Source organism: Sparus aurata, chromosome 22, assembly GCF_900880675.1.
Source record: "Sparus aurata chromosome 22, fSpaAur1.1, whole genome shotgun sequence".
Classification (NCBI taxonomy): domain Eukaryota; kingdom Metazoa; phylum Chordata; class Actinopteri; order Spariformes; family Sparidae; genus Sparus; species Sparus aurata.
In genome coordinates this window covers 17,054,359-17,079,629 of record NC_044208.1, presented here as the reverse complement: position 1 = coordinate 17,079,629, position 25,271 = coordinate 17,054,359, and the positions used below count along the sequence as shown (strand labels likewise).

Sequence of the window (25,271 nt, the reverse complement as noted above, 5' to 3'; positions counted from 1 at the left end):
GGCTCTGCTCATATTTCAGATGATTAATGATGGCCTAACAAAGCAGGCCTAGGATAAATGCTAATAGGATGGGTCCTTAGAGAGGAGGATATGGAGAGGGGGCCCGGGCAAATGGAAAAAGCGCTGTGCTTGACACACTGTGCATACACAACTACCTGACAGATGTTCAACACCGGAGGACATCCATCATTCCCACGCTGTCTGGCCTCGAGTATTAATGTGATCACAGTTTAAGTCGATGGCTTCAGATGACGCATTTCCGTTTTGGGAACAGGACGCGTTAAAACCGACAAGCACTAAGAGGTTAAGACTTATTATTATACGGCTCGCCCTGGTTTATTGCTGTAACAGCCCAACAGGGAACGAGCTGCTAAACAGTGTTGAGCAGGGCAAAAGTTATAGGCTAGAGGTTGACGTGAGGGCTGAGGTCTTTATCAGAGGCTTTCACTTTGGAAATGTATTAATAGGGTTAGTACAAGTGAGAGTCCTGGATTTAAAATCTTACTTAAAGTATGTGAATATTATCAGTATTGAGAGAAGAACTCAATGCAGATGAATTACTCAGGGTCCAGAGTGACACCTTCACAATACCTGTTCTTGAAAATGATCATCAACAAATTAAAATTATTAGAATAATTAAAAGGAAAAGAAGAAAATTCTCACATTTCAAAAGCTGTAATCACAATATGTCTGGGCTTTTTGCATAAAAAAGTGACAATAAATGATCCAAACAGTCACGTTTTAGTCATGTCTTGTATGCAGAAATCTCAATTTGTATGTTTTTGAAGTAAGAAGTACAATACTTTCCTCCGAATATCAGTGTTTTAGAAGTATTTTGTAAAATGGAAATACCCAATTAAAGTACATGAAGAACTGCTATTAGTGATTATTTTGACTGCAATTCTCAATGAATCGATTCGTTTCTTGGTCTGAGAAATGTCAGAAAATGTTGAAAGCGATATTCAGTTTACAGAGGATCTCAAGAAATGTATCGATTATAAAAATGGTTGGCCATTAATTTAAAAGTTGACAGATTGCAGATTTATTAATTGTTGCCTTAAATTTGTAATTTGAAATAGTACCAAAGTTCAGTACTTGAATAAATGTACTAAGTTATACTCCACCACTGCTCCTCGTGGTGAAGAACCCTTCTTGATGAAATAAAATATTACTATTCTTCCAAAACGAGTGCTGGCATGAAAAACAGAAGTCACTTTGAATTAATGAAGCAATTAACTGGCTCAAGACCCCGTCTATCACAGACGAAACATTTTAGAGGCTGTGATCAGCTTTACTTCTGAAATATTGAGCAATGAACATCAGGATTAGAAAATGAAATGAGTTGGTGGGCAGTAATAACTCTGCGAGCGGACGTTTTTAATCATTATTTTTTATGCATTAAAATACTAAACCACTTATTGCGGAATTAAAAGTGATTTGGGATGTATTTTCAAGTCGTATATTTCACACGCTGTATTAGCACATGAATGGAAGTCGGACTGATCCGCGCTCGATGTCTTTGTGTCAATCTCAAGGGCATCAGTGTAAGTACTTCTGCATTTGCGTAGCCATAGTGGGACTATATTTCACAGCATCACCTCAGCTTTGTTACAGCCTCGGCAATCACCGCATCCCCGCAGATCCATAACTGCCCCATACTCATCAGTGCCGGCCAGGTCCAGATGTGGATGGCCCGAATGAATCCGCCATATTTTGATGGCCTTCGTTTCGCTGATGATAGATGTGGCCATTATGGCCAGCTGCAGCGCTCTCCATGGCCTCGTCACGACCGGTCTAACCTCTGTGACACTGGAGCCGTCACCAGCTTTTTCCAATACGGTCCCCTGGAGTGTCGGGGTCGTAAGCTGAATGTTTATTAACCCTGACACAGAATGCTTTATATGCAGCACAACTGTTACAATAAAACAAGAAGTGTAAAGTTTCTAATTTATGATCTAATTTGCTAAAAAGAAAAACACTGCTTTTGATGGTTTTAGCTCCTCTGGCTCATTCTGTGGCTCTTTAAAACGCCAGAATACAAATTCTTGACAGGAGTTGCATCAAATGAGAAGTTTAAAAAATGTTCTAAGTGCTCCTTTTATATTCTTTGAAGTGCTTTTCTGTTGTGGTTTAATGCTCAGGTACGATTCAGACGGTGTCAAGTGAGTCACGGGGAATTGCACCAAATTGACTTAAGGGTTGCTTTGTGCGATTGTTTCTCTGTCTTTCACGCCAAAGTAGGCTGAAACACACCATTAAAAGTCTGTCTGAGCTTTCTTTAAACCAGGTTTGCTTCTCCACTCTGTAAATAATCCTGTGAAAGAAATCATTATGGTCGAGAAATAAACCTACACACGGTGAGGCAGAGCTTGATCGGAGCCTGTTTCTCGAGCCCCGGGCACTTTTTAACCTTATCCATAAATTCAACCATTCGCTTTTCATTAAGCTAAACCTTTTACACCTCATGCTGTTGAACCATTATGCCCCCGACCCCATCAATGAAGGTCAGCCTTCCCAGTTCTCAGAGCGTATCCATCATCTACACTCTATACCTTTATCTGTCACGTAGTATCTCTCCCCGAGCCTTGAGGTTTTCAAACGCCTTTCATAACACAGCAGGCGGCACAGAAACTCAGGGAGCTTTGAGGTCATTTACCCATAGGTGTTCCCACTCCGTAGGCTTTGGAGTCTATGAGGCCTCCGATCTGTGTGAGGTTGCAGTTGCGCTGGGTGACGAACTCGATGGTGGTGCTCTCCATGAGGAAGGCATAGTCCGAGGTCAGGACCCGCTGGATGCCCTCCTCCACGTTCTTGACCATCACGGATTGCCTCCTGCTGTTCATGAACTCCCACATCTTGTCGTAGGTTGAGATTTTTGTTTTCTACAAGATATCAGAAAACAGATTTTGAATGAGATTGGTGGTGGTGCATCTGAAATAAATCTGGCCCTTAATTCTGCTGCTACAAGCTTTAATTTTGCTGGCTCTTTGTTTAATGTCTTTGCAAAATGCATTTACCAGAATTATTTAAAAAACAAAAGAGAGAGAAATACCCACGTGCAATGATAGATCTAGGTGGCTAGAGCTATAATATTCAGATTTTCATAAAATCAAACCTATTTTAGATCCAAATTATGTTCTGGATTGTCTCAGAGACAGCCATTCAGTGTATTTACTTGTGTAAATACAGTTTTATACAATAGTAGTTAGCAGCGGGTTGGTGGAACTCAAGAAATGTATTGTGGACTATAAAACATCACCTGACTTTCCATCAGAATGATGGAGACTAAACAATGACTGAATTTTTCATTTTTTTGTGTGAACTTATCCTTTAAGTTCCTGCAAATCTCCTTCTGCTGCCCGTTTAACATTAAAGGTGTTTATCTTGCAAAACATGGGGGACGGCTTTATTGTGAAGCAGTCACAGGAAAAATCAATGTGTCTGTCGGCAAGGTCGTCACTAACGGCAACCGTTCATCAAAAATGCACCTACAATACAGGACATGGTCATTTTCTGCATTTTCAGACAGCGGATCATTTTTAAATATTGCGGGGAGGAATGGAACAAGACGGTGCGGCCAAGGTGAGCTGGTAGATGAAGAGCTGCAGATGACAGGGCACCTCCAGCTCATCAGCAAGGCAACCAACTCCTCTTGCTGTGTGCAGCATGAAATTCGCAGTCTTAATTAGTATTGACTGACTTCTTTTGAAAAACAACACAGGCTTGTTTGGCTGCACAGTAAACAGATACACCGGTTTCTGCTGTGTTGTATTTATGACGAAGTCCCACCAGTTACCACTGTTAATGACAGGTGCTGCCAATTAAATCAGAGCTGAAACATTACGGATTATAACTTTAATTAGTCAGAAAGGAAGTTTCCTCATAAAACCCGCCTATAAACACCCTGGCACACCCAATTACCTTGAAGAAGGTCATGGTGGCGCCGTCCTCCACCACCCCGTACAGGATTTTAGTCTGCTTGGCCAGGTCATCGGCGGAGTCTATGGGCGACTCCATCCTCTCCACAGTGAGGAAGGCGGCCAAGTTGGCCGTGTATGAAGAAATGATGATGAGGGTGAAGAACCACCAGATGCCTCCCACTATTCGAGTCGACAGGGCCTTGGGCATGAGCTCTGAGCCTGGTGTGAAGGTGGGGGGGAGTGGCAGGGGTGAATGTTACACAGCAAAATGAGTTCATCTCAGCATGTCCTCATTATGATTTCTAATCTCACGTTTAATTATCAAGTTTATTTTTAAACACGTGAAAAAACAAAAATGAGTTCCTGTACGAACAGTTCAACTTGTTTCAAGAACTCTCTTTTCATCTCAGGCAGATGTGCCACTCGCTTCGAGAAGAAGTCTCTCGCGCTCAAGAGAGCTCTCAAACCAAGATGACGGTCGGATTTCAAACAAGTGAAATTATCTTGTGAGAACCTGAAATAATAGAGGAGACTCAGAAAAAAAATTCTATTCAAAAACGGCCTCCTGGGAACAAGAAGGTCATTTAAAAATCAATCACATCGAATCAAACACATTCAATACCAGTCGCTCAGAACAGGGCGGAGAAGTGACAGGCTGTTTGGGCCAGAGAGTCATGTACCCAAGGTAACCTCACATCCTGACTCCACACCCCACTGACCTCTAAGGTGCTGATGGGCCAAGGGCAAACGGAGAGGACACTGGGTATTATAGTACCAACATTACTATGATAAAGAATAATAGACTGTAGATGGGCTATTTGCGCTGCTGCTGATAAAATAAGTTCAGGTTTTTAATGGTCCCATATGTAAGAAAGTTTGATATCCATGTCTCTTTCATCATAAAGTAGGTCTAGCTGCTCTATGAATACTGTGGAAGTATCAAACTGCTCAATTCAAATGCGCACAGCCAGGATTAAGAGATGAACAAGAATTCAAATGAGCCATCACGACTTCAGAATTAATGTTGGAAGTTAAAATTCTGACATACTGCACTTTTGAGGTTATGATGTCGCAACTATACAGTCACTGAAACGTGGCAGAGTTGACGAGGAAACATGTTGGGCGGTGCCTGCTGAGGACTTTTTGGGAGGGGGGCCTTAAAGAGACAGGCAACCCTTAAACATTCAGACGGAGGGTAAACAGAGGTGCTGCAGCAAAGAACGCTATGAGGAAACAGGTTTTTTTTAAATTTATATTAAAGCGCGTAAACATTTTCTAGTAGACACCCCGAATAAAAGTATTAAACTGAAAATGAGCATAGTATGGGACCTTTGAAACCAAAGCTAATAATACACTTGTAGGTTTATTCTATGTTCCTATGAACTAGTTGATTAATTAAATAAAAAAAAACAACAACATTATATGCACATTCACACTAAGTTCTTTCTTCCTCGCACGGGAAGCCTCAGGTCTCTCTTGTTGCCACTGGCTTGGATAAAACAACCCAGCCCTCAGAGACAGTGGGATATAGAGAGCTCCAGCTCCACAGAGCAACAGCAGCCACAGGCTGAGGCAACTACCTTGCTGCATGAGAGCCCCAACTCCAAACCAGAAACTATTGAGAAGCGTAAAATTGTTTTCCACTACATCCGAGTCTGGGTTGCATGGATGCGGGTTGTACCACTCATAAGGGCTAAACCTATAAAAAGGAGAGAGCACAGAGAGAGATATGTCAGCACAAAGAGAGGAGCAGCGTGTTCTCTGGTGCAGATTAAACGGCACATAAAACATACACTTTAAAACATCATGAGCAGGAACAAAGGGAATGTAAATGTGTAGGAATCTGGTGCTGTGGCCTCAGGGTCAGAGCCTCTGCAGAGACCAAAGCAAATCATCCTGGCTTTCGCCGAGATCAACTTATTGGCATATTCAAATGCCATCAGTTTATTGTGAGAACAGATCAATAGGCTGGAATAACACTGTCACTGGTGATAATGTCCCAGAGCGTGATGATCTCTGGAGCCCATTTGGATTCACTGACTCAGGAGCCTTTATTTGATTCCCCCAGCAAGCGCAATCACAGTAACTCTGCTGATGCCACATCCTCCCACACACCCCCAACACTGGACTCTTCTCATTTTTTCCTACTGGCTTCCGAACAGCCATCTCTGCTCCTATACTCTCTAGCTCATTTCCCTTTTTTTCTCATACTCCCGAATTGCCTTTCCTGCCCCATGAACCTCCCCCTTTCACCTCCTTGCTGCCTGCCTCGGCTGATTGCCACTGTCTCTGGGTCAGTTGTGGACATTTCTCATTTATTATCCTAAGCAAAAGTGGCATGGCATTAGCGCAGGGTGATTGGGTTAGCGTTAAGCATCAGGATCTGATTGAGTTTGTGCTGAAGTGGGTGATGGAGGGAACATTGCTTATGCAGAGTTGAGGGGCCCATCAGGTGAGGCGGTTTGGGGAGCGTTTCCCCCTCAGACGTGTGGCATGCTAATGAGCCTGTGTGCCGAGTCCTAAAGGTTCAGACTGTGCTGAAAATGTGATGCCGTTTGTCAGCAGCGCTTTCAGAGACGCATATATGTATATATAGTACATGCACCGTGTTTACAAGACCCAGAGCAGCATTTCACATTACCCAACCAAATGTTTTATGTTGGCTGTTTTATGGCAGCCCTATTTCCCAGAGACTGCTGTAGATCTACATGCAGATATGTCACTTGATCTTTCTTTGTTGTTGCAGCAGCCTAATTATCTGATTTTACAAGCATCGTGGATGCGGCAACATTTTTGTCACACTGTCATGTATTTCCTCCGCCTCCCCCCACGAGATTCATCTAGGTGGACGTGGCTGCGATGACATATTATATTTCTCCCTGTCAACCCCATCAGGATGCCTGATTTGCTGGAATGCCAATGAGCTCGGTCTCCTTGAAACCACCGGCAACAGAAACGGCACGATGGCCTTGCGGAGCCGTGCGGAATGCGGCGTGTGCACTCGCATGCGCGTACGGTTTTATGACTGTGTGTGTCAAGCCTCTGGCGCATGAATGTTTGAGCCTTTACAGCTGCGTGGGTGTGCGCTTGTCAGTGCATTTGCATTGGCTCAATCACATCCATCTCAAAGTCAAACATTTTCTCTGATGATTTATTTATGCTGTTGTCGGACGTTATATTTAGTGTTAAGCTGCAGCCTGAAGCAAATTGTGGGTGACATCCGATATGTGCCGTAGGGCAGGTGAATCTCTGTAAATCCATACAACACACACACACACACTGATTGTATTGTATTTGTCCCCCTCAGTGTCTACATGTGTCTTCTGTATGCACCGAGCCCGGCGGCTCCTCTGTATGACCTTTGCCTGCAGCAGTCCCGTATTCCTGCGGGCCGTGTTCTGCACACCGATCACCAGGAAGAAGGCGATGTGGAACATGCGGACGTAAGGTCACCTCCTCACACTGAGCACAAGGGACATTGTTGAATTGCACACAGAATTCTAAAACGATTCTTCTCCCTGTCTCTTTCCTTCGCTCCCGTTCCTTTCCTCCTTCGCCCGTCCCCGGCCACAATAACACAACACGCTCCCTCCATTAACTGTCTGTTGAATTCAATTACTCTGGCTGGCATTATGGATCTGCTGCCTTTCTTCTCTCAGGCCAAGTTAGGAGGCTGTGTCGGGGGTGTTATAATCATAGGGTCCGCGACTAGGACAAAACTGCAACAGCCTGTAATTACATGTAAACATGTTATAATGCAATTTAAATCATCCGTTCCTCCTGGCAGGTGGACATTGTGTACAAAGGGAAAAAGGTTTTGCAATCTGAGAGAGAATGCCATTTCTTTTGTTAATAAAGAGAGGAATCAATTTAACCACAAACAGAGCTTGAAGGAACCGCTGAGTGAACTGTATTTCTCTGGAGCTTGAAATGAGATCGCTTATTTAGTTAGAGAAAAAAGAAAGCATGTATATGTGTGGGAAGCGGCCCGAAGACGTGAATCCCCGGTGAGATTGAGGTGTTTAGTGTTTTACTGTGCAAAACAGGACTTCATAAGCTCCCTCATCAGGGGATTAAAGAAAATAATATGCTATTCATCTAGGGGATTGACCAATCAATCAGGGGCTGTGCGATCAATACTACAATTATGAGGCAAACCAGCTCAGCGAACTGTTAAAAAAGGAAAAAAAAAACCACACTTCAGATTTAAACTCCACTGAATACTTTCGGTGTGAGGGCAAGCACTATTTATTGCCACGGTGTGCAAAAAAAGGGGCACAATGCATGCACTCAGACAAGAGCATTATAATTTAATAAGCACCGAGGCCATTTCAATTCCAAGCAGAAGAATATCAATGTAACTGCATGCTAATCACTTACCCTGACCAACCGTGGAAACAAAAAAGGGGGGTTTAATTTGCATATTCTGAACTAACTTAGGTGACAGTTGCTGCTTTCCTCTCATGTGATCATTTTGCCGGTAACATTTCGATGGAGCGTGCATTAAACCAAACCCCTCAGGATGGAAGCAGTGAAGAAGAGGAGCCTTGGGGTTAACACAAATCTTCCTACATCGGTCATGCATCAGGGGGTTTTTGGTTGGGATGGGTGGATTCATCAAGATATGTGTAAGAATTGTACTTGTGCAACGTCAGCGTTGTACTTGTACATTTCTTACAGCCCATTTAAGAGATATAACGCATAGCTGGTTTTACTGTTGCTGAGGCTTGCGTAAATACGCCCCGAACAGCATGAAGACTCTGCTGATTTTAAAGGCCATACCAGTGTTTTTACTTTGTGAGGTAACAAAATCAGTGTTTAAACTGATTCCTTTTTTATTACTGTCTTTGTTATCTTTATCAAAGCTACTTCATCAGTGAATGGTAACAACGCAATTTTGTGTGTGTGTGTGTGGGAGGCTCTGACATTTGTTGTTTTGGCAGCCAACTGCTGACTGCAACTTTTTAAAAAAAAAAACAGTCAGACGCTTAGGCTGTATTCAAAGGGTCATGACAATCCAACCCTGACAAAAAATAAAGAGTTTTTAAAGAATATGTAAAAACCCCTCAATAAAATTTTAAGATCTTTGTTATATATTTTGTTAAGTTGTGTACTGAGATTATTCCAAATGTGTCCAACGCTGTCAAGTTCACAACTACAGCTTTTACCCTCCTATGTAGGCAAATCTTACTGTATGAATAATGCACCCTTTACAATAGGTAAAATACTGCACGTTTGACAGTCAGTTGCTGCTGCCTAAAGACAGCAATGCACCATCAACGCGACTAAACACACACCTCATTTTAAGACCAACGTGCAGGTGGGCGCAGGTACATTTGCTATTTACACAAAGCGGTAACGCCTCTGTCGAGATACACACTGCGTTAGAGAGTTAACGTTTCTAAATGTAATATCAGACAGCTTTTCAGCAGCAGTGGAGGTTTGCTTATTGACGAGGCCACAACTTCCATGGTTCCATGCTGCTTCAGATCATCAAATGATGGCTTTTGCTTTCATTGTTTTGATTTTGAAAACCCTAGCTTATATTCTGAATATAAAAACAAATGGGAAAAGATCAACAGTAGTAAAGAGTATAAGGAAGCTTGCAAAAACACTGGTATGGCCCTTTAAAGCAAGGCCTTTTGATTTGATATTCTGTTGTTGGAGACCATATCTACATCACTGAAGGCACCTGAGAATAAAGAGGCTGCCTCTTGCAGGACTGCTTTTTCAAGCAGTCACAGCTTGATGACTTTCGGTGAATGATTTCCTCTTTTCAAGTCCGGAGGGAGCAACTGCTGTGTGTTAGTCAAAGCAGGCAAACAGTGAGGGAGGAAAGGAAGCGGGGGAAGGAAGGCGGGAACGAGGAAGGAAGAGAGAAGGGAAAGGGGGGAGGGTTGACATGTTACCTGGCTATGACAAACAGCACACAACTGACACCCAAGCAAGCCAGCAGAATATACATCCAGATATCGGGCGAGAGGGGATTGAGGAAGGAGAAGACTCCGGGGTTGGTGCCGTTGGGCTTGCGGTACAGGATACTTATCCCCAGTGTCATGAAGGGCTTCGAGAAGTCGATGACCTTCTCTCTGACGTAGGTGATGGCCAGAGGAGCCACCGCCAGGTCCGCCTTCTGTAATGAGATAATTGGGGTGGAGCGGGGGAGGTTAGGGGTTTGAGTCCACCAATAAAAGACAACCAATTGAATTAACATCTGATTTCTGTCGACAGCCGGCCGGGTCAATATGTAGAGGAGGGAGAGCCACGACAGAGGAGAGGAAATAGCTGGGGTCATTAGTTCAGATAGATTAGCAGGTAGGAGTTTTTCTGTAAATTACAGGTTACATGTCTGATCCTTCTTATGTGCCGTCAGAGGTGAGTCATGAAGGTAACTATTGTGGGATTAGATAAATCTATGACAAGTGCACTCTGTGTCCCCTCTCAACATAAGATTAGCGTCCTTGGTGCTTAGCGCTTGCTGTGAGATATTTTTGCATAAACCCTTCAGGAAATACTTTCTCCTTTAACAGACAGAGTTTTACAGTGAATCTTCCGTTTTCTCCTTCAGTCTTTTTCAGATCGTGGGGGTGGTGCCCTTTTTTTGTTTTCTGCTGCTCATGCTACCTGACAAATTACAATTCGCGATGATGGAAAGTAAGACATGTACAGCGATTTCCAATGTGATGCAGGTTTTAAATGTCTTATCAAAATGGCTGCAAGTGACAATTATGGAATATTAATGAATGTTGAAACCTAGTCTGACAGAAGCAAAAGAAGATAACTGTAATTAGATTAGCAACGTGGCTCCGTAATGTCAGCTAAACAGCAATATGTACCTGAAGTTTGCTAACATTAGCCACCATAATCTACTGGTCATACCAGACCAAGTCAGGCTCCAGAGCCTCAGAACATCTATAAATTGAGCAATGGAATGTGTTTATTACCTCCGCCAAGGAGGTTATGTTGGTTGGTTTCTTTGTCAGCAGGATTTCACAAAAACTACTAAATGGATTTCTAAGAAACCTGGATGGAGTTTGGGTCTTGGCCCAGAATAGACCACATTAACTTTTGGTGCGGATCCCCAGATAAAAAGGGAAAGAGCCAGGAACGTGATCTCACTTTCTTTAACTTGTGAGACTTTATTCAACACTTTCCTGCAGAGACCTTGATGAAAAAAATCAGCTGCATTTAGATGCCTGGTGTCTGTGAGTGAAAACAGTTTGATGTGGATCCTCATTAAAATCCAGATCTGACAGATTTAAATAGGATTTCATGGAAGGGTAGTCTTTTATCAGCTGCTACACTGAAACAAATTAGGGTAGAAACAGGGAACTACCATCAGTGAGCAGCTGAACACTTCAATGTTTTGCAATAGTGATGCAGTAACTAATAACCACTAGGAATAAAGCCAGTTGCTGCAATGGAAAAAAGAGCAAGACTTCGGATTCTCGATCTAAAACAAACCTATTCAAATTGGAAGGTACTTTAAATGTCCGAGTATATTGGGTTTTATAAGTCCAGACACAAAAAAACCAAAACAAACATACTGAATAAGCTGATTTTTTTGCAGTGTTAAATCTATGAAAAACAAGAGTGTCGATACGTAAAACGGCATACATCTTTAGATATTATTGTTTCTGCCAAGATTGCTGCATTGCATTCTTGGTTATTCTCAGCTCATAAAATGACTTGTGCTTTCAGATTTATGGCAACTCCTTAATTTTTTTCTTTTTGCATTTTCTGCATGTGACGATGTGTAACCCCGGTGATGTAGTTCCGACTCACGTGGTCCATGAGCTCCCGCACCATGCCGTTCCATTGACCCGTGCTCTCGTCCAGTGCCCCGTACCTCCCGTCTTCCACTAATCGCACCTCATAGCGGAACCCGAGGATGCCTGAGAGCTCCCTCAGCAAGTCGATGCAGTAGCCCTCGAAGCGGTCGTTCCCATACAGAGGCTTGTCTGACTTCTTAAACATCACATATGGCTCCTCCTGTACACGGGAAAAAATAAATTGGTGTAGTAGCACGTCTGCCAGTTCTGTATTAGATATTGAGCTGTTTGTTTTTTTCCTGTGTGTATTTGTTGACTGTGCGTGTGTGTGTTTTAATTTGTTCTGTGTCTACCAGGATGGTGGATACACGCAGGGATTTGTTAGCCAGAGAATCTGTGATGTTGGATGTCTTGCTTTTGTGAGTCTCTGTCATATTTAGGCCGCTGGGAGGATCCCATGTTCCAATCTGTTGAAACAATTCAGTGTCAAGTTTATATCACCTTGTCTTGTCGACTGATAGCAGTACGATGCCCAGACTTTCTGGCTCAGAAGCACGCATTGACTGTGTGACAAACCTTCTCCAGCCCCTCCTCCTTCAGACTGATGACGTCCAGGTCGAAATCTGTCCTCAGCCCATTGGTCTTGTTGAAGAGAACACGTCCGGTCAAACCGTCCCAGTGAGCCTGCAGACAGCAGCATAATAAACTAAGATCCTCGGCACTCAGCGGAGTCATTCCATTAACCTTAAGGTATCGTCTCTCCCGACAATATCAATCCTTCCACTAACCATTAAACTTTTTCCGTCCCAATTATGAATTCTGTCTGGCTCTCCCCTCACTGTCTATCTCGACAACATAACAAGAAACAATAAGGCAGCGAGGATGGAAGCGGGTTTGACAGGTAAGAGTTCATTATGCATGTGGTTCATTGTGCTTGAAGTTTTACTTCAAAGCCATTGGAGGAACAGACGGGCATGGAGAATGATAGCCGACACAGGAGGGGGAGGAAGTGCAGCTACTACAATGGCTCGTTCTGAAAATTACCTGCAATGATACCATCCACAGAATGAAAGAGCTTTGTAGAACAAAGCAAATGGCTGACCCTGACTAGAGTTAAGGAGACACACAGAGGCTTTGATATAGGCACCGGTGGAGATACGCGCGGAGGAGAAGTGGGAGAACGGAAGCGAGACATCACAAAAAACACGTCGTTAAATGTGGATTGCATAGAGGACATCATCATGAACGTTACTGAGATTAAGCAATAAACTTGTTAACGACGTTTAAATGGGTTTTAGCATGATGATCACAAGAGAAAGACGATGCTGCAGAGGTTTACAAAGGAAATACTTGCAAACACGCGATTGCACCGATCAATATAATGTGGCCAAACCACAGCGTTCAGCAGATTAGTCAGAGGTCGAGGCAGGGTGCACACTGACGGCCTCGTACCTCTTTGATGAGGCCGATGAAACGCCCCCCGAAGCGCCACGGCTTGTGGCGGTTGCACTGCAGAGAGCTGACGGTGATCTGCTGCGACTGCTGCACTGCCACGGCCACCACGTGCACGGCGTCGTACATCAGCGCTGCGTCCGTCTGCAAACAGAAGGGGTAATATCATTAGGCATTTTTATAACACCTGCCAATACATCTGTCCACATGACCTTTTAATCGGCCCATTTGTTCACCTGCGGAGGAACATAAGAAACTGTGTGAGGTCTCGGGTGACTTGCTTTACTCTTTAGCCGGGACAAGAGAACATAAATTAGGAGTAATGCCAGCGGTAAATGCCCTGCACAAATGGCACAGTGTCTCAGCCTGTTAGTAAAAATACCCGACCACTGTCTGAGGCAATGAGAAAGCTCCGCCAGGGAGAGTCTCTCAGTGGAAGGCTGGCCTGTCACGGTGAAGACTAATGGGTCCTGATGGGTGCGCTTCTCCTCCAGAAAGAGGGAAACACAAAACAGGCGCCAGTGCAGATGGGACGACTCTGACTGACAGACTTGGTGTAACATGCTAAGCACATGGCACAAAGCAGAGCTGGGCTACACGGTGAGCTGCATTGAAAAGCCTGGACGATATCCGTCCGTTGAACCCCAGTAATAAGTCATCAAAGGGAGTAAATGCTCGAGCTGGAATTTATCACACCGACATGCTGAGATTTATCTTCACAGCTCTGCCCTGCACACATGAACTCCTTTCACACTGTCTGTCCTCACAGTTCGAGCCTCTCCACATTCACCCAGGTCTACACATTACAGCTCAGCTCAGATCCTCTTTCCATGGTCCCGCACAGGCTGAAATACACTGTGGTGATCTTATTTGACAAGTCCTGGGTGACCAACCTGCGAGGGAGTATGAAAAATGACTTTGAGACCGCAGAGCATCTGCAGCTATAGGGTCTTTGTGAATGCACTGGGCTGTCAGAGAGAATGAGCCGGGCTCCAGAACAGCTAGGCGCACAGCAGGAGACCAGCGCGCTGCTGTTCAGCTCATATCAGCTCCCTATGCTGCCTCTATAGGTGCAGTGGAGCATCCATGCCATCCATGTGGGAGAAAAGGGAAAACATGAAGGGTCTGGAGGGGCAGAAATTATGTTACATGCAGAATTCATCCGACTAATATTCATGGTGACAGCTCGATTACAGACATAAACTTCCAAGAGCAAACCAGAGAGGAAGGGAGGGAGTATGTGTGGCTGTGGCAGATTGTAGGTTTTTAGCTTTCCCCCTCGGTTCTCCTGTGCTTTTGGAGCTGGCGACTGCTGATGTCAAAGGGAGCAGCAGATCAGAGGATGGTAAAGCCATCTCTGCACTCTTTCATCCCCACTGCTTCCTCGAGAACGGGAACAGCAAGTGCCATATCTGCTCTCCCAGTGCTGGCTATGTGTGGATGTGTGTGTGTTTGTGTGTGTGTGTGTGTGTGTGTGTGTGCTAATGTTGTGGGTTTCATGGCAAATACTGATTAGGAAAAGAGCCATCCTGCTAATCTATTTCTTGAATAGTGGGGGGGAAGGAGAGGGAGTATACACACAGTCAGCATCCAAACACTATTTTCTCCACTGAAGGGAAAGTTCATTGCATGCTATCATCCAATCATTGTGTTAGCGACTAAATTGAATCCAGACTTATTTTTATTAGTTTCACGGATGTGTTCTCACAAACAGCTCAATCCGATCTCAGAAAAAGTTGTTCTAATCACCTTAAGTTTCATTCTACTTCACAAGTAACATGATACATTTGGAGTTCTCTCTGGAAATGTTCGAAATTGTTCGACTGTGTCATGGTGGAATTCATGCAATTCAAATCAAATCTGCCCTCTACCACCGCTTTACTTTTGCTTTTGACCTTTTAACTTTCCACCAACGACCCGGACTCTTTCCTTCCACAATCAATTGAAACCACATTTCTATTCTTCTGTCGACACGCTTTTTATTCATTCGGGTCAAACTACAACATGGGTCTTGCTCAGTAAGTCATTAAATATACAGTATAAATATAGTCTGTGGAGAAAAAAAAAATCTGCTATCTTGTTTGCTTAATATTTCTGACAAAAGACACTAAAACTGATTTAGATGTTTCAGATTTGAGTTTTGAAGTTTTGCTTGGAAGTTTACTTTTCATCAGTGGCAGTGTCAGGATGATTGAAGGGCAGGGGGAGGGGCAAATGGGGTACCAGCTGTATGAGGTGGGGCACCACGCGCACAAAGGGCACCTAAAGGTCACCCGAGAGGGCACTTTATCATGATCCTCCCTCAAGTCCACCAGTGCTTTTGGTACTATTTTATGACTGATTATTAAAGGTATAATACGTAGAATATGGCCAGAATGTGATGGTCACTCGCGATTTTAGCTCAGTTAGCTGTGCTTGGCACATTGGTACACAGGGGGAGTCACCACATATTTGGCTGCCTGAGGTGAGATTAAAGACTGCAGGACACCAAACTGGGTTTGAACACAGACTTCAGGACAGACTGAGGCCAGTTTGACAGCAGAGGGATACAGCATGGAGGTGATTAACAGCCAGTCTTAGCAAGACTAACTTCACGGATGACAAGAGGAGCGTGCAGTGTGAGAGGAACGACAGAGTTGGACATTTTCAGCAGGTAAAAATGACGTGTGGAGCTGCAATATTTCCCATTTTAGTCGCTGAATTGAGAATTTATAACGAGTAACCTGGAGGTGACTGGAGGAGGACAATCCAGACTGTTTTGGTTTCATTTAGTTTCATGTTGAGTTTAAATGAAGTGTGTTTAACGTTGAGGCAATTAAGATCATCTTAGTTCAGTAAACGAGAGAAACTTCAGTGTAGTAAAAAAAATAGAACTAAGAGTTTTCATTTGTTGTCATTTTGTGAGTTTATTTGTCACGCGAACAAGCTGGTATTTATCTGCCAGATGTAAAGGACTGTTGGACTGTCGCCTCTTGCGATACAAAATTCGTATTAAAAAACTGGATTTGCTCGGGCTAGCTGGTTAGCATGCCATCCTCAGTGGACACATCTGCAACACAAGACAAAGATGTCTTTGACATAATGTCAACACTGTTGTTTCTTCACACTGCGCTGATAATGTTCAATTCTGTCCGTATCATAAAAATTGCTCCTTTAATTCCAGCTGGCATATTTCAGCACAGTGTCCCCAGGGTGCACCGCGCCTCTCAACCAATGTCAGGATTAGCTCCAGCCCTCCACGACCATCAAAAGACTCAGTGGGTGCAAATGAGAGATGGATGGATTGGACATTTTAGCACACTATTGATAAGAAAATTGCCTAAACGATAGAGACTTCTATACAAGGGTTTATATATGTGTGCAGTAGAGAAAAATCCTTACAACATACTTTAATGACAATTTCATGGAGTGATTCAAAAACAATATATACATGCTTCATCAGCAGCAGTGTAAAGAGCGTTTTATATGGGCCATATTAAAGACAGGAATTTGTTTATTGAAACATAAAGAAAGATCTGGCTGCAGGACGCATCAGCTTATTCGAGAACAGGAGTTTATGTGATGTTTTACAGTATAAACGCCGTTCTGCTGTGTTTTCACTCTGAGGACAAACCACTCCGCCAAATCACCCATCAGCCTCTTTGTTTGAATGATTTATGCCGTTCTGTTAGCTTACCCCTCCGACGTAACAACCATTCCTGGATATATTTCCTCCATCTTTTAACTTTTGATTGCCGTGATACATCAAATATTGTCTGGCTCAAATGATTTATATGGCAAAGATCTTTTCCCTACTTGCCTTCAGAGCAGAACAATTCCTGAAAATCCCTTTGTGATGGAAACAAAGAGAGGCTGGCATCAAGTGGAAGACGGAGAGATCAAGGGGGGGGAACGTGAAATGATGGCTCACAGCTCTGGCAGATTGCATTCAATTTAAAAACAATCCAAGAGCGATCTTGATATTTATTTCAGAGCCAAGCGCAGATCCCTTTGGGGTGTTTTAAGTGCTTTAAGTGAAACCAATCTCGAACCCCTGGGGCACTCAAACAGCGAGGGGAAAGGGGTTTCAAACAAAATGCCCAAAACTCCTGTAGCCTTCTCTCTGTCTCTCTCTCCATCTCTCTCTCCGTGTCTCTCTCTGTCAAACACCCACATCTGAAATAACACAATCCCCTTCTGCCTCAATTAAAATACCAGTCCAGACACTGTTTGCCTTCATTCTAATGACTCACATGGTTCCCACACCTTCCTTTACGTCTTGGTTCACCTATGCATTTTGCCCTTTATCATAAACGTCATACATCAGGAACATCCAGACATTAACACACGCGCAAGAGCCAATTAGCAAGATGTGTGTAAGCCGCACACACAAAACAGGAGCACGATCGGATGTAGCGAAAAACCTCGAGCCGCAAGCTTCCCAGAGGCACGCCTCATTTGTCGTAGTTGCATGCAGTTTCCTCATTTATAGCAGGTGAACGGCAAACTCCACGGAGCCGCCTGCCGAGTGTATGTGTGTGTGTGTGAGTGTGTGTGTTTACACAAATATATTCCTCTCTGCTGCATCAGTATTCACAGCAGCTCTCCACCTGTGCATAATTCCATAATTCCTCTGATAATGTTGCACCCTGAAAAACGACGTCTCCCTTTCTCTTCTCACCTCTTCTCAATCAGTCATCCTCCTCCCAGAATTCCTCTGAACACACATGCGTACACACACTTCTAGCCGTCTGGTGATGGACGTGTGCTGTGCCTGCTTGTGTACAGTGGAACTCCTCTGTTTATACATATCATATACATCTGATTAGCCCTAATGAGATTAGCACTGACCTGTTATTCACCATGCATCGCTGGGCTGCAGCTGCCAGACACAGAGCAACAATGCGTGTACACACACACACACATATGCGCGCGGGCACACACACACACACACACACGCGCGCGCGCTCTCACACTCACACACACACACACACACACACACACAGGCAGCATTGCCATCAGCATCAGAGTCACAGTGTCAGCGGGAGAGAGAGAAGCTCATTGTTTTCTTGAAGCTAAAGTCACTTTGCCCTCAGATCACAGACAGACCCATGGGGTTTGATGATTTGATAGAAGAAGGAGGCAATTATTCATTTCATTCCATAGTTTATATGTATTTGTGCTGCTTCACTGCACCGTCGGTGCGAGTATTTGCTATTCGAGTCACAATTTCTGCTGTCAGATAAATTACGCCGTTTCTCAACTTTGTGATTTTTGGCAATTAAATCTCCACTAGTCGAGTAGAGTTTTCTGTAAACAATACGCCGTGATTTAGAACTTCTATTTCAATCACAATACCCAATCTCACTCACTCCCCTACTGAGTGAGACGATGTTTTTATCCATTTGTTTTATCTGCAAAAATGAGATTCCCATGGGGAGCATGGACACTGTTGAGAACTGTCTGTACATAATTAGTGTTGAATTCCAACTTTTGAAGGAAATACTGCCTCCCGAAGAGCAGCTAGTTGGCGAGCTAACCGCAAACAAAAGGAGCCCCTGACAATGAATGAGGCTGCATACAACTTCCAATTATATCACCAACGATGAGGATGTTGGAACAGACACCGATTTGCTTTCTTGCTGAACAGAATATTGAGACCGCCCTTAAATCTAACCATTCAACAAAAAACTGGAGCATTTAGTTAGTTAGCTTAGCTGACCATGACGACTCGAAAAACAGCTAGCATTAGTTGTCCGGAGGGAACAAAAACAACAACACATTGGGATTTTACTATGATGTTATGTCATGTGCAGGTGAGCTGGTCTTTTTTTATGTTTCTGGTTTTGTACCAAACAAACTAGACATAACATAGAATTAGTGGGATAAACAGGTGCTGGCAGGCGGATTTCATTATTTCCACGTTATTATTGATTTCACTGGTTTTCTTGCTAGATCCAACTTACTCTGACCCTGATTTGAGTATCAAGACCACAAAGCTGTCGAAGCTTTTGTCATCCAAAAATATCAGACACAAGCCTTTTGTACATATTAATGTGTATGTGGTTGCAACATAAAATGCCAACACTTTATTCTAGTGACTGGGCTGCAATGTTCTATTTTTTGCTCCTTTTAGTAGTCTACTATTAGAGTCATTAAATTGTAATGTAAAATGTAACCATGCAGATGCAAAACGGAGTCAGTGCATTGAGAATTGTGCAAACTTTCACTTCCAGCACAAAAATGAAAAGACAACAGTTGGAAAAACTCTGAAATGTGAGATGTGATTTATGGGGCATATTATGGCTGTTTCAGGCCTCCTGGCAAAGAAGGGAGTGAAGCCAGTTTCTGATCATTCTGGTGGGGAAAAAAAGCCCTCGGGTGACTGCGGCTCAGTGTAGTGCCATCTTTCTCCCTGTCCCTTACTTTTCCACTCTGTCTCCCTTCGTTCTTTTCTTTCTGACCGTCTATGTTCTGCCCCAGTCCCTCCACAGTGCCTCCTCCCTTCACTTCTGTCTACTCCTCTCTTTTATCCCTTTTGTCTTTATTCCAGTGTCTTCTCGCTGCCTTCCCTGGTTGCTCTCTACAGTATTTCACTGAGCTCTGTGCGAGTGTTGCCCAGATTGTGGGTAAAAAGGGGGGGGGGCTTTGCCAGTGCAGTCGCTGTCATTTTTCCTCTTTTTCTTTTGTGCGTTGGAGGTTTAATCCCTTTCTCACATTGCATTTCCACATGCTGAGGCAACAGAGCAGAGTTGCTGCATTTCATTTTTTTTTTTTTTTTTCGAAAATGAGGTTTTTGTCACAGGGATGTAAGGCTGGCTTCTTCTGATGAGGACCCCTGGGTAACAGATCCATTGATGGTGCTGGATTTATGTGAAAGCACATTCATGGTTTCATTGTAGATTTAAGTGCACTTTAAAAGGGGATGAAGGACTACACTGCAGAGTTTTTGGGTTTAAAGGAGAGGGTCCTGCAGGAGTCAAGAGGGAGCCGGCAGAACTCTGATGTATGTTTTTAAGCACTGATATTATTAAAGTATCCCTATATTATCAAATACTGAGATAAACATAATAATAATAATAATACATTTTATTTGTACAGCGCTTTTACAGCTCTCAAAGACGCTTTACATAAAACCAAAAACAGAGGAAAAATACATAGAGAAATAAATAAAAAGTACATGTAAGGACAAACAAACAATATGCAAGTAACTGTGTGTGTTTGTGATTACAAAAAAAATGATTGATGGGGGGCACAAGAAGATAGCTATTATTGCAGGTTAAAAGCAGATTTAAAAAGGTGGGTCTTGAGTAATGATTTGAAGGTGGATGGGTTAGAACAGTCACGGATGTGTTTGGGGAGGGCGTTCCAGAGGGAGGGGGCGGCTATGGAAAAGGCTCTGTCGCCCCAGGTGCGGTGCTTGGTCCTGAGCGGGTGTGAGAGGAGGTTAGCGTCGGATGATCGGAGGTTGCGGGTTGGAGTGTGGTGGTGGAGCAAGTCTGTGAGGTAGGAAGGGGCCTGGTTATGTAGGGCTTTGTGGGTGAGGAGGAGGAGCTTGAAGTTGATTCGATATGGGATAGGGAGCCAGTGTAAGTGTTGTAGAACAGGGGTGATGTGTTCGTGGGAGCGGGTGTGGGTAAGGAGGCGGGCAGCTGAGTTTTGAATGTACTGAAGTTTGTTGAGAACCTTGGATGATGAGCAACCTTGGATGATGAGCAGCAACATGAACATCTACTCTGACCCTGCATTGTTATATTACTATGTCTAAGTGTTACTCACAGGATTTTGTACCTAGTATATCTGAACTTTGGGAAAAAAGTCAAAAGAGGAGGTTGTTAGTGAGCTCATAAAACATTGAAAACAAAGTGTTTGTTTAAATAGCTGAATGGGAGAAGCAGTTCAAACATGCACAGGCTGCTCATGATAACTACCTAGTCCCTCTTCTGTTTGTTCCAAACAAACCACCGGTGCTGCTGCCAAAAATACATTTTGTGCACCAGGTTTTTCTCTATAAAAAAGGCTTATTTTGGGTGAAAAAGCAATAAGCACAAAAGTCTACAGCCACGCTTGCCACTCTGAGAGGCTTCATTGAAGAGCGCTTTTAACTAAATGCTAATGTCAGCATGCCAACAATGACAATGCGAACATGCTGATGTTTAGCAGGTAATGTTTGCTATGTTGATCATGTTAGTTAAGCCTGTTAGCATACAAAGCACTCATGGCTCACGAGTGAGCCTGATGGAAATGTCACAAATTCGAAATTTGATGTTGAAGTTTGTTAATCTCATCAAGCGACTGACAAAATGATTACAAAACCACAGAAGCTGGAAAGAAGGTTTGGTCAAAAATTTCAGATCCAATCTTTTACATGTTAACAATACAATTTGAAAAAAGTTTTTGCTTTTGACCATTCGCCCACCATTAAGTTTGAGCTTTGGTCTGTCGTCTGATTCCCTGTCCTAGAGGAAAAGACAGGGGATCACCAAAGTCAGTAGCATTTATCCTCTCATAAACATTAATATTTGTGTCCAGAACATTATGGCAGTCAATCCAACAGTTTTGACTGCATGGCCTTGAGCCATGCCGCTAGCATGGCTTAAAAAGTATCTGCACACAAGCAAAATCCAATATGATGCGTGCCTAACTATTTTATTAAATCTGACAAAAGGGGCTGTGGATGCTCTGAGCAGTGGTGTCCCACCAGACCCTTCAGGCAACAGCATGCAGTTGGCAGCACTGTCCTCTTCAGAGTCCACTCTAATTAGCACCACGCTGCCTAACCTACATCTGATTAAGTGGCTGTTTAACATGATGGCCTTTCCTCATATTTAATCAGCCTCCAGCTAGGTTTAGCTAAAGAGGCTAGTTGGTGCCTACTCCACAGGTTTTCTCTTCCAGTAAGTTACAGTCACACTGTTTAAAATTTCCGGGAATATCAAAGCTTTTATGACTCGAACCACTTGTAAGCATCTATGAAACATGGCCTGTGATTAAATGGCAGGTCATTTAAAACTGGGCTTCATCAGAGACACAGGTTAGAGCTGGACTCCATCGCGTGGAGGAGAAGAGAGGGAGGGTTTGTTGGAGGGTTGAACAGCTCCGTGCATTTCGCCACCATCTGGTGGACTGTGTGGCCAGAGAGAGGGAGAGAGAGAGGATGCAGGCGGTATTGAGCGAGTCAACACTTGATTCATAGTGTAAACAGCACAGGCAGTGTTAATTACATCTGGGTTGCTGCTAAACAGTGGGGTTTTTTTGCAGAGACCTCTACAGAATACCTGGGTAGGAAGATTCTATTCATTTCGAAAACAGGTACTACCAACATCTTTGGTTGTCTTCATGCTGATGTTACATGAGAATATGCCTTGATTTACTGCGATAATAATGCCAGCATGTGTTCCTGCTTGTTTTCCATATATGCATATAGGAGACATATGTCATATTTGTCATTTTGTCTATGCACATACTGGTATATGTGCTTAAGGTGTGCAGAAATCGACGTTTTCAGAACTGAGTGGCAATATTCCAGCACCATATAATACTCCACTGCAGATGTACTCTTAAAAGTATGAAAGTATAATCAAATGGACTTTGTAAAAGTGCACATTATGACCTCTATTAGATTGTACTATTATTGGATCATTAATATTTAACATATAAGTGGCATTTTAATGTAGCTGAGGTATAGTTAATTTGAAATATGTTGAGTGGTTAAACTGCCAATGGACATGGTTCTGCTTTAACGTATCATTATGAAGTAAATGTTGATTGCACAATGCATTGCCTATGGAATAGATATAATATTTTTTCTGCCACCAGGGACGAAATCTACCAGGAAAATGAAGACTGACTAGAGATCTTGGCAGCCTGGCACCATTTCAACCTGCTTTCACGTTTCCATTCAAAACTGAATTAATAAATTGACTCTCGTTTTGTTCTTGGATGTTGGTGGTTGGAAAATGCAAGGCTATCCAGTGGCGGCAACAATAACACCACTTCGAAGCATTAGGGAGCGGGAAAGTTGTCTGTTTCCAGGCAACGTTCTGCAGCTCTTTTACCTTAAAATGCCAGCTTCAAAGTCATTCTGATGGGACCGAGTCTTGTAACAGGGTGAATGATGTCTCTGCCACTCTGCCCCCTATCACTTGTATCTGCACTATGTAGCTTCAGTGAACGGGTAGGATCACGGCGTTACATACATGTTTACCTCAAGATACAAGTTTTCAACACATAATGTTGATATGATGTAAAGAGTTTTATTTGTGGTTAGCACCTACATTACGTCTGAGAAATCGTTGCATGCTTAATCTGCATAATAACCACTAAATATATTTATCGAATAACTGTAGACTAAAAGTACAACAGCATTCATTATTGACTGAAATATTCCAATCTTATAATATTTATGTGATCATTCAGTAGTGTTCACAGCAGTCAGTTCATGACTTCATCTGCGGACATCAAGATGAGCAACCGGAAAGCCGCTGAGATCCGGGGGATGCTAGCGTCTCCTTGGTCTCTGTAGCTGTTTGGTTGTGTCCGCTTGTTGTAGCGGCAAGCTACTAACAGTCGCAAATTAAAAGGCCCCACGCTAAGAACAAATTCGTTGTCACTGTTCGCCAAGTGGTGGCTTTTGGAAAAGGAGGAATATTACACCTCCCTTTGAGAAAGACAGGGCGGCACATTGCCGCCTTTACCTTGCAGCAAATGTGCCGCCTTTTCTGTCTAAAACTCACTACTGATACAGAATATTTATGTATACACTTTAATAATTTCCACCACTGCTCCTGTGTCTACATGACCATCTGACCTTATAGAGCATAGATGTTGGCCCATGTCTGTGTATAGATTGTACTGCATTCTTGTGCATGCACGTTTCCACTAGATGATGATTACACGCTATGTTCATACTATATAGATACTGCATAATGTATGCCTGTGGGTGTGTGTGTGTGTGTGTGTGTGTGTGTGTGTGTGTGTGTGTGTGTGTCGGGGTGGGGGTGGGTGGTCCAGGCTCTCAAAGATGATAACTTACAGTGAGATCCCAAGGCCAGCCAGTATCCCTGAGCATGAGTGTGACCATGACACACGCAGCTCCTGCCGCCTGCCGCCGCCTCCAGGGGGGGGAGTTATATGATAGTGATCTGATGACGGTTGTAGTCCCTGATTGCACAGGCTTTTATTGTCCTATATAACATCACAAGGCGCATGCTTGCATTACTGTCGAGGAATTTCTGGTGTGTGTGTGTGTGCCACTGTATGACGATGTTGTTGGGGTCATTTGTTTCCTCGTTTTAACACTTTTTTTTTTCTCTTTCACGCCACTTTATAAATATGGAAAGACAATCAGTAAAAGAGACATTAAAGTGAAACTTGTTAAAGGGAGCAAAACCAAGGGGAAAAAGATAATACATTTCTCTTTTTAAACTCCCCCTTTCCCGTCTCTCTCCCGCTGCCTGTTTGCACTCACAAAAGCCCTCTATGGACCGAGGGAGCATCAGTGCTAATAATGTTGATGCTGTGCCAAGCCCAGCTGGTGGTGCCCGGCACAGGGCATCGAGTGTCTGCTCTCCACAGTTGCTGTCTTTAAAAGGCTCTCTCCTCTGCCAACTGGGATCAGACGGAGGGAGATCACAGTGCTGTAATGGACGCAACCAACCTGTGAAACTGTGTGGAGCCCGGTCTGTTAGCTCTGTCCATCCTGAATCAAATACAACATCAAAGCATCGTGCTATAATATGTAGCTGCAAGAAAATAGGTGTGTTATTAAAGCGCCGGAGGGCAGCCTGCAGTAGCACCTAATTAGAGCCGGACACATGCCGATAAATGTATGTTTATGTAAAAAAAAAAAAAAATCATTCATGATATATATATGCTGATATTTGTTTTTTACAATGTGCACGCATTGCAAACAGATCGATGATATATAAGATATGCATATACTGTAAGATATTTTACCATTAAAAAAATCCCAGGTCACTAATTAGCTGACATAGGACAGTGCTAAAATCTGCGCATAATATCACTCATGCTGATAAATCAATCGTCTGCTGAACCAAACAGAACCAGCTGCACAAAACTGCAATGTGGATATTTAATGTGAGCACATCAAATCCACTGTAGTACTTAATTTAGCTGCAGGGAGAAA

The 25,271-nt window shown here is 43.3% G+C and overlaps 1 protein-coding gene across 3 annotated transcripts in view; it reads right to left on the bottom strand.

Annotated features, from left to right (window-relative positions):
• The window catches only part of LOC115573831 (glutamate receptor ionotropic, kainate 2-like), a 79,183-nt gene that overhangs the window by 9,610 nt on the left and 44,302 nt on the right, over positions 1–25,271 (bottom strand). For all 3 annotated transcript variants that reach the window (XM_030404849.1, XM_030404848.1, XM_030404847.1), the window contains exons 7-14: positions 13,145–13,288; positions 12,269–12,376; positions 12,046–12,159; positions 11,706–11,912; positions 9,830–10,053; positions 5,501–5,619; positions 3,922–4,139; positions 2,657–2,882 (exon numbers count right to left, since the gene is read on the bottom strand). In XM_030404849.1, the coding sequence (XP_030260709.1) occupies positions 2,657–2,882; positions 3,922–4,139; positions 5,501–5,619; positions 9,830–10,053; positions 11,706–11,912; positions 12,046–12,159; positions 12,269–12,376; positions 13,145–13,288 (1,360 nt within the window). The remainder of the gene's footprint in view (positions 1–2,656; positions 2,883–3,921; positions 4,140–5,500; positions 5,620–9,829; positions 10,054–11,705; positions 11,913–12,045; positions 12,160–12,268; positions 12,377–13,144; positions 13,289–25,271) is intronic.